General features: G+C 31.6%; 1 protein-coding gene across 5 annotated transcripts in view; it reads left to right on the forward strand.

Annotated features, from left to right (window-relative positions):
• The window catches only part of LOC143245003 (uncharacterized), a 44,528-nt gene extending 31,467 nt beyond the window's left edge, over positions 1–13,061 (forward strand). The window contains exons 2-3 of one of the 5 annotated variants that reach the window (XR_013025423.1): positions 6,299–6,906; positions 9,892–10,030. Coding sequence is in view for 4 of the 5 variants with exons in the window: in XM_076490720.1 (XP_076346835.1) it covers positions 9,892–10,883 (992 nt within the window). In the remaining variant the exon portion in view is untranslated. Of the gene's footprint in view, positions 1–579; positions 1,889–6,298; positions 6,907–9,891 lie in introns of those variants that run through there. The other 4 variants (XM_076490720.1, XM_076490722.1, XM_076490723.1 and 1 more) reach the window with 4 other exon arrangements.
• Positions 13,062–13,432: the final 371 nt, after the last annotated feature.

Here is a 13,432-nt window from a genome sequence, read left to right on the forward strand (position 1 = left end):
TTTAAAACTACATTAGATAGAAGTTTTTTTCTTCTAATGATGCGAAGTTTTGCTTTGTGTCCACTGAAGTTTATATCTAATTGTATTAACCATTGTTTCTTGACTTTCATAAGAGTTTGATATGAATATTTTAACAAGATATTTTTAGAGATATAAGGAAATACGTTTTACTTTGCGTGACTTTGGAAAAAGTACGGGCTAGTCAAATAAACATGCTCAAAAAAATCTCGCAGTAAAGCCTATACATCTGCTGCTGTGCCATCTGGTAGTCAAGTAGAAAACAAGGACAAACTCGTTTATTTAAGCAAATAAATAAAATGGAACTGATGGATAGAAACGGCATTATATGAAAGTTCTGATTAAATATACTGAAACATAAATAAACATTATATTCTACAACTTATATTTTGAAATAAAAAACAAGGTTTTAGAATCAGTACGTAATTTTTGGTTCTCTGGTTTTGTATTTATTATTAGTATGTTCAGACATGCTCTTACATTATTTAACTGGCGTATTGAAACACCAGGTCTGAAATGCGTGAGTTATAATTTTCATTTGTTATTTTCTACTCTCATTAGCATTTTGCTTTTACTGTTTCTGCTTGAAAATGTTCTTTGGTCTATCAACTACAGCGCCACTTACAGAAACCTCCTCACTCTCTACGCAGGTGCAGACGAGAAGAGTGCAAAGTGTTGCAGCCCTCTACGATTAAAGTGAGATAATCCTAACCAACTGGCAAAGGATACCCTGGCGCCACAGTCGTGTTATACACTGAGCCTCGAAATAAGTAACTGTGAGGTGAAAATGTGAAGTTAGTAGCACCGCTAAAAACATCCACAAACACCTAATTAAACTGGATTTCAAACAACTATTAGCATTCTTAAATTATAAATATCCTATTTTTGTTAAAGGTGCATTAAGATTTTATCGGTGAAAATAAATGAAAAAGATCTTGATGTATTCCTGAGATTTTTCAATCATACCTTCGTATATCACGTTTGTATATATATATATGTATAAAATTACAAACTTTAATTTTGTGAAGGACAACATTGACATGGAAGGTTAAGTCTTTGCTGTGTGTTTGTATTCAGTACTTATAAAAAAAATATTTTTATTCTTCAGTACGTGTGTACATACAGATGTCGTTGTTAAATAATTAAATCTTTATTGGTAGACTGATGTTCAAATAGCGTACAGGAAAATGGCACTTTTTTTATTTTCTTTACAAGCATGTTAGAAAAAATTCATCATTCCAAGCCTGAACAAAGAACCATAAGTAAACCAAAAAATGAATTATACTGATCATAACCTGCCGAGTGATATTAGCATTTCAAACGACGTCCTTTGTAAAGCCATATATTCCTTTTTTAGGATATTTTATGAGTTAAAAACAACATAATCTAATTTTTAACAGGATAATTTCTAAGAGACTTTTGATACTTGAACAGCACGGAAAATAAACCAAGTTTCTCTTGTTTAGAGAGGTATTTGTATGACAAAGTAGAAAGGTTAATTTCGTGAAGTTTTTATAGGTTGTTTCCTATAATTTTCTGCTCATTAACTGTATATCATTAGGTTTCTATAAAGGTAATGTTTGTGAAAAACAAGTAATTTAATGGGGAAAAATTAGATTTGGATTACGTTTTGTTATCGAACAAGTTTATTGCTTTTCAACGCAAAACCTATTTATGAAGTATAATATTTTTATTTATATATGCTTATTTATTTTTTCCCAACTTTTAATTTCTTCGTTCGTAGAAGTACATTTTTTACCTTGTAGACTACATATTTTAAATCTTCAGGTTTCAAGTTTATGGATTAGTAATGGTTCTTAAACAAGCTTTGTTAAATATTTTGTTTTCCCGTGCCTTTGTTTAAAAATAAAATATTTCTTCTGCTATGCTTTGATTTTTTTATTGCTCATGTAGTTCAACCACTTCCTTTTTTTTTCCTTCTGTTGTTTAAAGTCGTGTGTATTTAAAATAAAACAGTTAGCTTTCATGCCAATTAGTAGGCACTATCTTAAATTGAAAATTACAAAAGTTTACAAAGTAGACGAAAAATGATGATCTGCTTTAAAAAATGAAGAGATGTGTAATTATAATTTCATATTACTATATAAAACGTAAAGAAGAAAAACGCTATGTAATACATCATCAATAGTTTTAACACGAGGAAAACGTTTTAAATAGACTGAATGTAATTGACAATTTTTACTTCCTTCAAAAAGTGATATTTGAGGTCAACTTTTGATTACGAAGATAATTTTTTGATTACTTAGATTAAATACTCTCATTAAATGAAACGAAATCTCCGTTAATTTAAATGTTAAATAAATATACGTTTCATATTTTCTAAGATTGAAGTTGGTGATAAACTTGAATGACGATAAAATATACGAGTACACTTCATTGAGGGATACTATGTCAAAAATTGCGAGAAATAAAACTTTGTCGCTTTTTGTGCTAAAAAATTCAAATGAACGAATTTACATATAGTAATGATGAAGTATCGTGTCTTCTAATGCGAAACTGACTGATTTCTTGAGATAATGAAAGTGACATCACAGGATGGTTATGAAGTGCTTCTGGTGTAATGGAGTCAAGAATGTTGAAAATAACACTACAGAAGAATGAAATCTGGGATTTAGAATGTGAAAGATAAAGGCTCCAAGATTCAATTGAGAACATGCATTGCTATGAGGTTATAGGGGTTTGATTTGCCTAAGATACCAATATAGCACTGCTCATCAAGTTTACCACCACAATTACTTGCGAATAATTAACATGTTGACGGTACGTTTTAGAATAAATAAAGATAAATCTTGTTACCAGAGTAGAGGAAGTGCTGGGTAGTATTAAGAATAATACTAGAATATGTCATGGGTCATGCAAAAAGTGTTTCAGTAATATTCGTCATCTACAAAGTGTCGTCTAAATGAATTTTTTTAATTGGTACAAGTCATCTTCAGTCAAAAGTTTAAATAGTCTGCTGAGTAATAGGTAATAGGTACAGAAATAAAAAACAACAAGAAAAAAATCAACATTGATCGTGTTTTCGTCATCTGATTAAATGTATCGCAAAATAAGTGCTCTCAGTGACACTTTGGAACTAATTACCTTCTTATTTTAATCTAGATTATTTTATTCATGTGTACTGTTCACTATTTATATGTACGTTACTTTCTGGCCTCTCTCTATTGAACGCGTCATTTTTCAGCTGAATTTCTTCCTTTGACCAATATTTATTCTAATATTTTCTACATCATAAAACAAAAACAAATAAATACTAAATAGTATTTTTTTAAAACTTAAACCTATACGGTTGATGTAATCTTCTAAGACTAAATTGTACAATTAAAGTTTCTTTAAGGAAATAGATAAATAAATATGGTTGTAAAACTTCGGTTTGTTAGATACCTAAATGGCATTGATAAGAATAACGATCACATGTTTAACCTGGTTCATATCATAATTATAGTAAAATGATATATATATATGTATTTTATACCGCTTCTGTAGCTGTCGGATGCCGGCTAGTCTATGTTAAATGTAGTGTGGGTGACATATTATACCATGTCCTCCTTTACTTTCACTCATACGTTTTTTACAGATCTGACATTTTGGTTATAGTGTAAACAATCACATGTGAAGTAATGAACGAGATGAAAATTACATGCACTTTCTTTCTGATTTATTAATCTGTACAGCCGCACAGAAATAAAAGAAAACACTTTTTAAAGACGACTGGTGGGGGTTAAAAACTTTAATTACAATAAAGTACAGAACGACGTTTCAACCTTATTAGTAATTTTCAGGTTAAAAAAGATAGTTTGCATTTTAAAATTCAAGTGGGTTTCTCGTCATCATGAAAAAAAAAACACTTTCGTTTAGGGTTATTTTAAATGGTGATGAACATAATTTAAAGAAGGAACTTCTGATGATATCATAATGTATTGCAGGAAAAAGGTGCACAAGATACGTATTTCATCTTGGTCTTTCAAAACAGATCAGATAACTTATTTTAAACCCTAAAAATCTATGTTTGCCGGGCTCAAAAAGGCATAGTAGTCCTGTGCCTTAAATGACTTCAGTTTCTGTAAAACCAAGTTCCACGACAAAGCTTTATTATTCATTAACGAAAACAAAGCAACATGTCAAACTTATAGTTAAACTATGATTTTTGTTCCAGTGTAATATTTCGGAATAGTTATATACCCACCATTCATCACTCATCAAGAAGTACCCGTCACGTGCACTGATATCTTATTAAACGTTAAACAAAAAGGCGTAGCGTTCACACAACCCTAGACTATTAGACGCACATCTGTTCATTCATCAACACAGATATATTATATATTATATGTATATATTAGCGGTGAAGTCAATGTTAATGTAATTTCGTTTTTGTTTTATAATTTAAATACACGATTTTTTCACAAAATTAAAAAACATACAAATTAATAAATAGTTTATATTACAGCTTCAAAAATATTTGCTTTTACACTTTAAACACCTTTTACTATTGTTGTTTTAAAAAAAATAATCTAAATGAACGTAAATAACTTGAATTAAGGAATTATAGTAATCCCGAAAAAAACAATATACTTTTGCTATTCGTATTTCAGCATTCTAGCAAACTTGTAAAATTGGGGTGAGAGCTATAATAAAAAAAACCTATGCTTCTTCAATACCCGTAGGCCCGGCATAGCCAGGTGGATTAAGGCGTGCGACTCGTACGTACTCTGAGGGTCGCGGGTTCAAATCCCGGTCGCACCAAACATGCTCGCCTTTTCAGCCGTGTGGGCGTTTTATGTGACGATTAATCCCACTATTCTTTGGTAAAAAAATAGCCCAAGAGTTGACGGTGGGTGGTGATGACTAGCCGCCTTCCCTCCAGTCTTACACTGCTAAATTAGGAACGGCTAGCGCAGATAGCCCTCGAGTAGCTTTGCGCGAAATTAAACAAAAAACAAACAAAAAATACCCGAAAACGAATTTCTACTGTTAAGCTTAGATCGTTATTACAGTTTAATATCTCAAAATAGTTAACTACTCACGATACATAGTATAAAAAGCTGTATAGGTTTGGACACACGGGAGTGAGCAGTTTTGAGTTATGTTCTGTATGCGTCAAACACTAGGTTAGTGAGATCGGAAACATTGATAGATTTCTATTCTAATCACTAAATACGTAACAACACGTATATAGTTTTATGTTATATTCTAGAACTTTGGGGTTGGAAATATCTTAGATTACCAGCAGGTGTGAAATATTTGAAATCTGATATATGATTGGTTGTGTACTGTATCAAGTACTGTAAACGTGTAAAAGAATTGAGATCAAGGTGCTTTGTTTCAGGCACTAAAATCCTAAACAAACACAGAGACCTAAGTTTCTTTGTATGAGGTATTAAAGAAATGAACCAAGATAAATATCGAAGTCGCTTTGCGTCGGATACTAATGATAAGTTTATTTGTTTCGGGAAATAGGACAGAAATTTGAATCTTTTTATCAGGTAATAAAAAACCTAAACATGAGTCTCTTTACATTAGGTACTAAAGATGTGGACGATGACATAAACCTATATTTAAGTTATGTGTATCAGACTTTAAAATGTGAACGAGGACAAGCTTCAAAGTATCTCTGTGTCAGGCATTTAAGACATGAATGGGGACATAAATATAAATATCATGTATCAGGCACTAAAGAAGTAAATAGAAATAGAAATTAAAGTCTCTCTGCACAAAGTACTAAACACATGAATCATGACAGAAATATAAGTATCTTTGTACCAGGTATTGGAGGTGTGAATAAGGACAAGGATCTAAGGTATCAGGTACTAAAGACGTGGACTAGGACTGATACCTAAGTTTCTCAGATGCTGGTGCGTACGTGAATGAGGACAAGGCCCAACATGGCAGGGTGGTTAGGGCGCTTGACTCCTAATCTTAGGGCCGCGGGTTCGAATCTCCGTCACACCAAAACATTCTCGCCCTTTCAGCCGTGAGAGCGTTATAATGTGACAGTCAGTCCCACTATTCGTTAGTAGAAGAGAAGTACAAGAGTTGGCAGTTGGTGGTGATGACTAGCTGTTTTCCCTCTAGTCTTACACTGCTAAATTAGGGACGGCTAGCGCTGATAACCCTCGTGTAGTTTTGCGCGAAATTCAAAAACAAACAAACAAATGAGGACAAAACTTACAACAAATATTTGTATTAGATAGTAAAGGTATTTTATGAAAATACACATTTAAGTTTTTATCAGTCACTAAAGACTCTAACTCTTCTATAGAATCCGATGAAGAACATAATTTTGATGGTACCAGTGTTACACTTGATGATGTCGTGGACTGTCTTCTTGCCATACCATCTGCTTCTCAACGATCTAGTCCTTTTAACTATTATAAGAGAAGTAATGGTGCACCAAGTCCGTCTACACTTTCCAACAATCTAAACTCTCAAACCTTTGAGGGAGACTCGATCGATTCTTGTTTATTAACTAGATACCTTGCTGGAACACAACCCTCTGTAAATGTCACAACGAATTATTGTTCACAATCTTCTCCATTTTTAAACGGTAACGACACAGAGCCAGAGTGCTCTTTAGCCTTTCCTATTCCAATGTCCATCAAGCCAGACGACACAAGCTTAAAACTACAGAAATCTAGTTGTGAAAGATTAGTTCACCATGCTACAGACTTTGAAAACTTGAAGAACAAAGGCCTAAGTTCTGCTGATTTAGTTGACCAGTGTCAGTGTGAAAATCCCAAAAAGGAATGGATGAATTTCAGTAAAAATGATGTTTTAAAAATGTAGACCTTACCTTTCCTGAAGAGTTTTCGAAGTCCAACTTCAATGCGGACATCAAATCTTGTAAGGACAGTTTTGATCCAATAAGAAGTAAGTAAAATATCCTTTAAAAGTTCTATTTTCAAACTTTCCCATTAACTGTGTAGGTTTTCAAATTTCATACATGTGAAATACTTTTGAAATAGCAAGATCTACATTTAAAAATTGCAATAACGTTGTTTGCCACTCCATATGTAATATAACCAATTCTTTTATTTATGTCATTTTTACCCAAAGTGAGTATATTAGTTAACTGTTGAATGTGCACTGATATCGTTAGTAATCAGTTAGTTCAAGGGAAACAAAAAAGAAAAAGGCACCCTTCTTTAGGTCTATCAATAGGGACTCTCATTTTATTGTTTATTTCTATGCGTATGATGTACGTGTATTCTATGCGTATAATGTATGTACATGTGTTGATATTTTAGACATATATAATATATATGTGTGTGTTTAACATGCTCCACTCAATAACAATCATATTTAAATTCCTGCTCACAGCCCTGCCCACCATTAAAATTATATTTAGGATTGCAGCTAGAATAATATTATGCCATATTAAAGATATGTTTGAAATTTGAGAGTACTGGCACAAATTAACTGCATTTACTCTATAAATTTATACAATATGATATTATTGTTTTTAAGAACTGCGAATAATTCTTCAATATTATCTATTCCAAAACACTTCAATAACTTTTTCTCTCTAATGAACTATATCATACCTATAATCTAAATTATCGTAGATTTTACAACCAGAATTAGAATATAAGGCTATCTATATGATCTGTTAGATTGTGAAGCAAATATTACAATACAGTTGGCTTATTTAGATCAAAAGTTAATGTTAATCTATGAAAATAACGAGCTAGCTACTTTTTATTTTGTTTGTGGAATTTTTATTTAAAGGCTGTCTGCAGATAGTCGTTACTAATTGATAAGCTAGGTTGAATTCAGTTGTTAAGCAACATTCAACTCATTTTCTACTCTTGTCGGATTGAATAATGGATCCAACCTTCACTCTTGTGGCACATCTATCGAATCAATATTACAGAAACAATCTGTCGCAATGATAATTTAGATTCTATATCCAATTATCCCTAGACTGCACAACCAAGACTGCAATATCAATTATTAAACTTTCCTTTAAATTTGCTTGTTTGTTGAATCTCATACAATGCTGCTCTAAGGCTATTTGCACTTGCCATCCCTAATTTTGAAGATTAGACTAGAAGGGAAGCAGTTATTCAACACCACTTAATGCTGTTCTTTACCAATAAATAATGGGATTTACCGTCATATTATAATACACCAGAGCTAAAAAGATGAACATATTCTATGACGAAATTCCAACCCACAACCATGCAGATTCGAGTCGAGTGCCTTGACCACCAGAGCATGCCAGGTCTGTTCCTTTAAGATATACAACTATTTAAGCAGTATTAGCTAATTTGAACGATCCTAACTAAGTAACATTACAGTATCAACCTGTTTAAATGATTATTTAAATCGTACGTTCAACAATCCAATATCGATCCATCGAAATGTTTCTTTAAGCTGCACAACCAATATTACAACATCAGTTCATCCAAATGATTATTAAAGCTGTAGAACTAACATTACGAAAGCGTTCTATTAAATTATACTTTAAGCTGCACAAACAATATTACAATATCAATCCAACTAAATTATTCCCTAAGCTGTATAACCAACATTGCAATAGAATTCTATCAAATGATTCTTTAAGATTTGCAACCAACATTACAATAGCAATCCATCTTAATGATATTTTAAAGCTGTACAGCCGATATGTTATAATATCAATCATATAAATAATGCTTTACGTTGTACAGCCAATATTACATCCGTCATTCTAAATGATTCTTTAGACTTTATAATTATATGAAAAGCGGTTTGTTCTTATGTGTTTTCCGTAACAAAAATATTCCAGCTTTTCGATTTCCAGTCACCATAATATGTCCCAGACGGATTCTAAAACATTTTACGTTATTTCTGTTATCATTTTTATGAGGTCGTTGACTATTTAATTTATTCTTTTGCTACGTTTTGTTCTAATAACTGAAACATTTCATACTAAATGGAAATGTAATACAGTTTTTTGGAAATCGTGTTCAGTAAAAGTGAAACTAATTTTCATAGACTTTCAGCATTAGTGAAAAAAACACTAGTTAATGCTGTTTATAGCACAGGTATCTTAGATAGGCAACATTAAAATACTAAATTATCTAAACGATCCTTTAAGTTATACGATAAACAGCACAGTGTTAGTCTATGGGACTTATCTTTAAGTTGTACAATGGACATTACAATATAAATCTACTTAAATGATATTTTTAGTTTTAGAACCAATATTACAATATCATTATTATTTTATTGATGTTTTAAGCTGTATAACTAACATTACACTATCCATCTTGCTAAATGTTCTTATAAGCTGTAGAACAACCACTATGATTTTAAATGATTCAGTTTATCAGGTATGTACAGATAACAGTACAATATTAATGTATTAAATGATTATTTAGACTCTAGAAGCAAAAATATGATATAAATCTGTCTAAAAGATCGTTGAATCTGTAGAACTAGTCAACAATAAAAATTATTCTTTCTAAATAACCCTTGAAGCTGTACAACCAACAATACAATATTGTTCAACCTAAGTTATTATTGAAGTTATGTAAACTATAATACAATATTGTTCCACCTAAATGATCCTTGGAGTTGTACAATCTACAATAAAATATTATTCAACGTAAATGATCCTTGAAACTGTATAACTAACGCTACAATAATATGTTTTCGAAAAAATATTTTGTTATATTGAGTTGGTTCTATAATAATGATTTATATATATATTTATATATTGATCTTATATTCTCAACTGCCCTTGTCACTGCATTGACAACTCAAGTTATATTCGTGGATTAAGAAACATCTTTACTTATTTTTCTTTTATTCTTATCTGTTATTTGAACCAATAGTTTTACTTGCAGGTTTTTCTTTTTCTTTTTTCAGTGCCAGAGATACACGACAGTCGTAAAGTCCAATCTACTTTAGACCGTCAGCCAAATGTTTCTAGTGGATTTTCTGAGGAAGCTAACATCATCTTTCCTCCATCAGACAGTGGGCTTATCAGAAGAAAAATAAAGTGCAGTCGAATGAAGTGCAACAATACTCTTCTCAGTGAAGAAGCAATCGCCAAAATTCGAATGTGCTCCAACTGCGAAATTTTATACTGTGGACGACAGTGTCGCAGAATTGACTGGGAAATCCATAAAAGTGTTTGTCCTTATAATCGTGTCGTTAATTTATGTCAACAAGTTTTGTTCAACGTTCGTCATGACAACATTACAAGGCGCCACGTATCGGTATGTGCTAGAAAAGGATTTCACGCTCTTGGTCGAGGAGCCGTGAAACTAATATTTTGTAACCAAGACGACGCCCTAGAATTTATTTACAAAGGGTGGGATAAGTTTAAAGGCCAAATTTTCTATATCCCTCTTAAGGAACTAGTCAATCAAGAAATGGACACAGAAACGTGTCGCAAAATGCGTTATTTGTGTCATCGATACCAACCAGAAACAAAATTTATCCTTTTATGCGCCATATCTGTGACCAAACATACAGGAAACCAACTACCGATACGAGGACTGAAGATGCGTTTGACCCCTCCATTCCCAGAGGATGACATCCACACTGTTTTGCTTTCTGTGTCCAAAGAACCCGACTCTGGCCTTGAAGAACGGAATTGGGGCTTTAATGCAATACAGCGCCATCTAATAGACAGAGGCATTTGCTTAGAAATCCAGTTTCCAGACGTGTTTGCTAAAATAAAGAGTTTTGTTCAAGGAGGCAACCCTTTTGTGCCATTCAACATCTTTGTAAATGATAGTAAAGAACAAAAAATGATATTCTGTATTCTTCTCCCCTGTGTCGATGGCGGTATTATCCGTAATGTTTCCACTAAAATTAGAGCTCATCGTCCTCGAAGTCGTTGTTTTATATGACGGGTCCATCAAAGGTCAAGAGAAAAACTTGGAGAAATCAGAGGTATTCTCTTAGAATGATTCAATAGTAAGCTTGGCAAATCTAGTCAATCAATGGTTTAACGGTTTATTGATACTACTTGTTTCTGTATTTGCACTTAGTAACTAATTGAATAAACTGTGGTGTGCACAATATTAACATTACAAGATTTTAGTCTGAAGCTATGTAAATGTTGTACTGTAAATATTTACGTTGGAATGTTAGGGATATAGTGTTAATCATAATATAAAACAACAACAGACTATCCCACACTTTAACTTCTTACCCTTCGTTATTTTTTTAAATGTTAACAAGAAGTAAATTTATGTACAGTAAAAAATAATTAATATCCCGGATATTATTTGTCTGTCAAGGTTCAATGTGTCTTCCATAAAGTTTGGAGTTATGTAATTTTATAGTGATAACTGTGAATTGACTCCATTGCACTATAATAAAGATTTCACATTTTAGACAATTCTAAACACATTCAGTGGCCCTGTTAAGTGCGACAAAAATAAACAATTTTATATTACTATAAGCTGTAGAGAAAACTATAACAAGAAATAATATTAAGTACTAGTGTTTTCAGAAATGCTAAATTAAGATTAACTTGTATCATTGCTAATTATTTCAAGTGTTATATGTATATATAATATAAAGAGAGATTTGTCGTAAAAGTGGAAACAACGAGATTTAAGAAAATTCAAATCTCAAACTTTTCTCTGGCATGATATGGACAGTAAACTTTTTTAATTCTCCAGAAATATTATCATTTTAGCTTTTTATTATGATACTCTAATATCTAGTCAGAGGTGTCTAGCGTAAAAAATCAAGATGAACTGCAAAAAAGAAAGAGATTTTTCCTGAAGAAGTAGAAATATTTTATCGACTTTTATCACTAATTGATATTAACGTCTGATCAGAACAAGCTATTTGCTTAGAGCTGCACTAAACAAATTAACATGGCGTTGGTATAGCTAATAAAATATACTTTTCGTGTGCTTATATAAAGATTAGAGTGCATCATTTCATCATGGCGGCTACTGATAACAGAGCTCCCTCATAATAATTGAAGCTGTGTATTATTGTTCTGTCTCAAATGTCAGCACACTACAACTATGCTTAGAAAATGACTGGAGAATTAGGGCAGTGGGCAAACAGGATTACACGAAACTGCTTTTTCTTAACAAAAGATATAAAAGCATATGTTTAACAGACAATTGTTTTGACATTTTGCTGTTTTGGAAAAATAGACTCCGGTCACCTCTTTATTTGTTTAATGATACATTTTTTTTCTCTGTTTTTCATAGAAACCGAGAATATTTCTGTTATTTACATCTACAGTAAATAGAGGCGGTGTTTTATTTTTTTTATTTCATGAATAGTTTCTTTTCTCAATTTAAGAAGTTTTATTTCCATAGTCGCTTCTCAGTCACGAAGAGGTTTATTAGAATATAATAACCACTGTATACTGTTTGAAACAACACTATTTCATAAGTAGTAAAGTAGTGATAGATAGAAAAATCACATATTCATTCAACAAATTTCAGGAAGCTTTTTTTTTGTTTTAATTCCTTTTATAAAACTTCACAATTTGATAAGTTGTTACTTTCAGTGACTTATAAAATGCGCTTATAGTTTTTAATCAGTTAGCTAACATCGCTTTGGTTATTTGAAACCAACAGAATATCAGGCTAAAAATAAATAAACAACTGTAAGCCAATAATTAAAATCAGCCAGGAAAGAAGCCATGTTTAAACAATGATTTAATAACCACAAAATGCGCAGTTGTAAAGGTTCTTTTCACAAAGATGTAATGCATTTAAGATTAAAATTATAGAAAAAACTGTATGATACAGTAGAAAATCTGTTCCAATGTCTTATTAAAACCTTTCTTTATTGTCGTTTATTTATTTATTTTTATCTTTTTGCGCATTGCTATGAAAAAAATGTCACACATTGTTTTCTGTTTCTTATAAATGTACCAAGTTTTCAGTTGATCTCAATAAATGGGTATGATTATATGCTAAAATAGTGTGTAATATCTTCCAACGTACAATATGTTGTGCAATAATTTTAAGATGTTTGCTGTTCAAGTTATATATGTTTATATATTTACATGCCAAGTAAAGTGCAATAAAAAATGTGAAAACTCTGGTAATAACATTCACATTTTTTCTTGGCCTGCTCGAACATCTAATCTCTCCTACAGATGTATTATATATATAGCTAATAATAAATGATAGGGCTAAGCAATTAAATGTGTTTAGACAATGTAAACGCATATGTTTCCATGTATTCATCAACTAAAAACTTTCGCGTTTACTTTCAAATAATGAATCTAAACAATTCTACTTATCTGAGGCACTAACATGTTATTATAATGAAAGTGTGAATGAGAGTAATAGATTGAAAACTTTTAAAGAACAATTTGTGAAAAGAAAACATAAAAGAGTGACTGCATCTAAAAAGAAAATAAAAGAAAACCAACTTTGTGCGCGCATTTAATTTATTCCATAACATTATAAGA

This window comes from Tachypleus tridentatus, chromosome 2 (assembly GCF_004210375.1).
Source record: "Tachypleus tridentatus isolate NWPU-2018 chromosome 2, ASM421037v1, whole genome shotgun sequence".
NCBI lineage: Eukaryota > Metazoa > Arthropoda > Merostomata > Xiphosura > Limulidae > Tachypleus > Tachypleus tridentatus.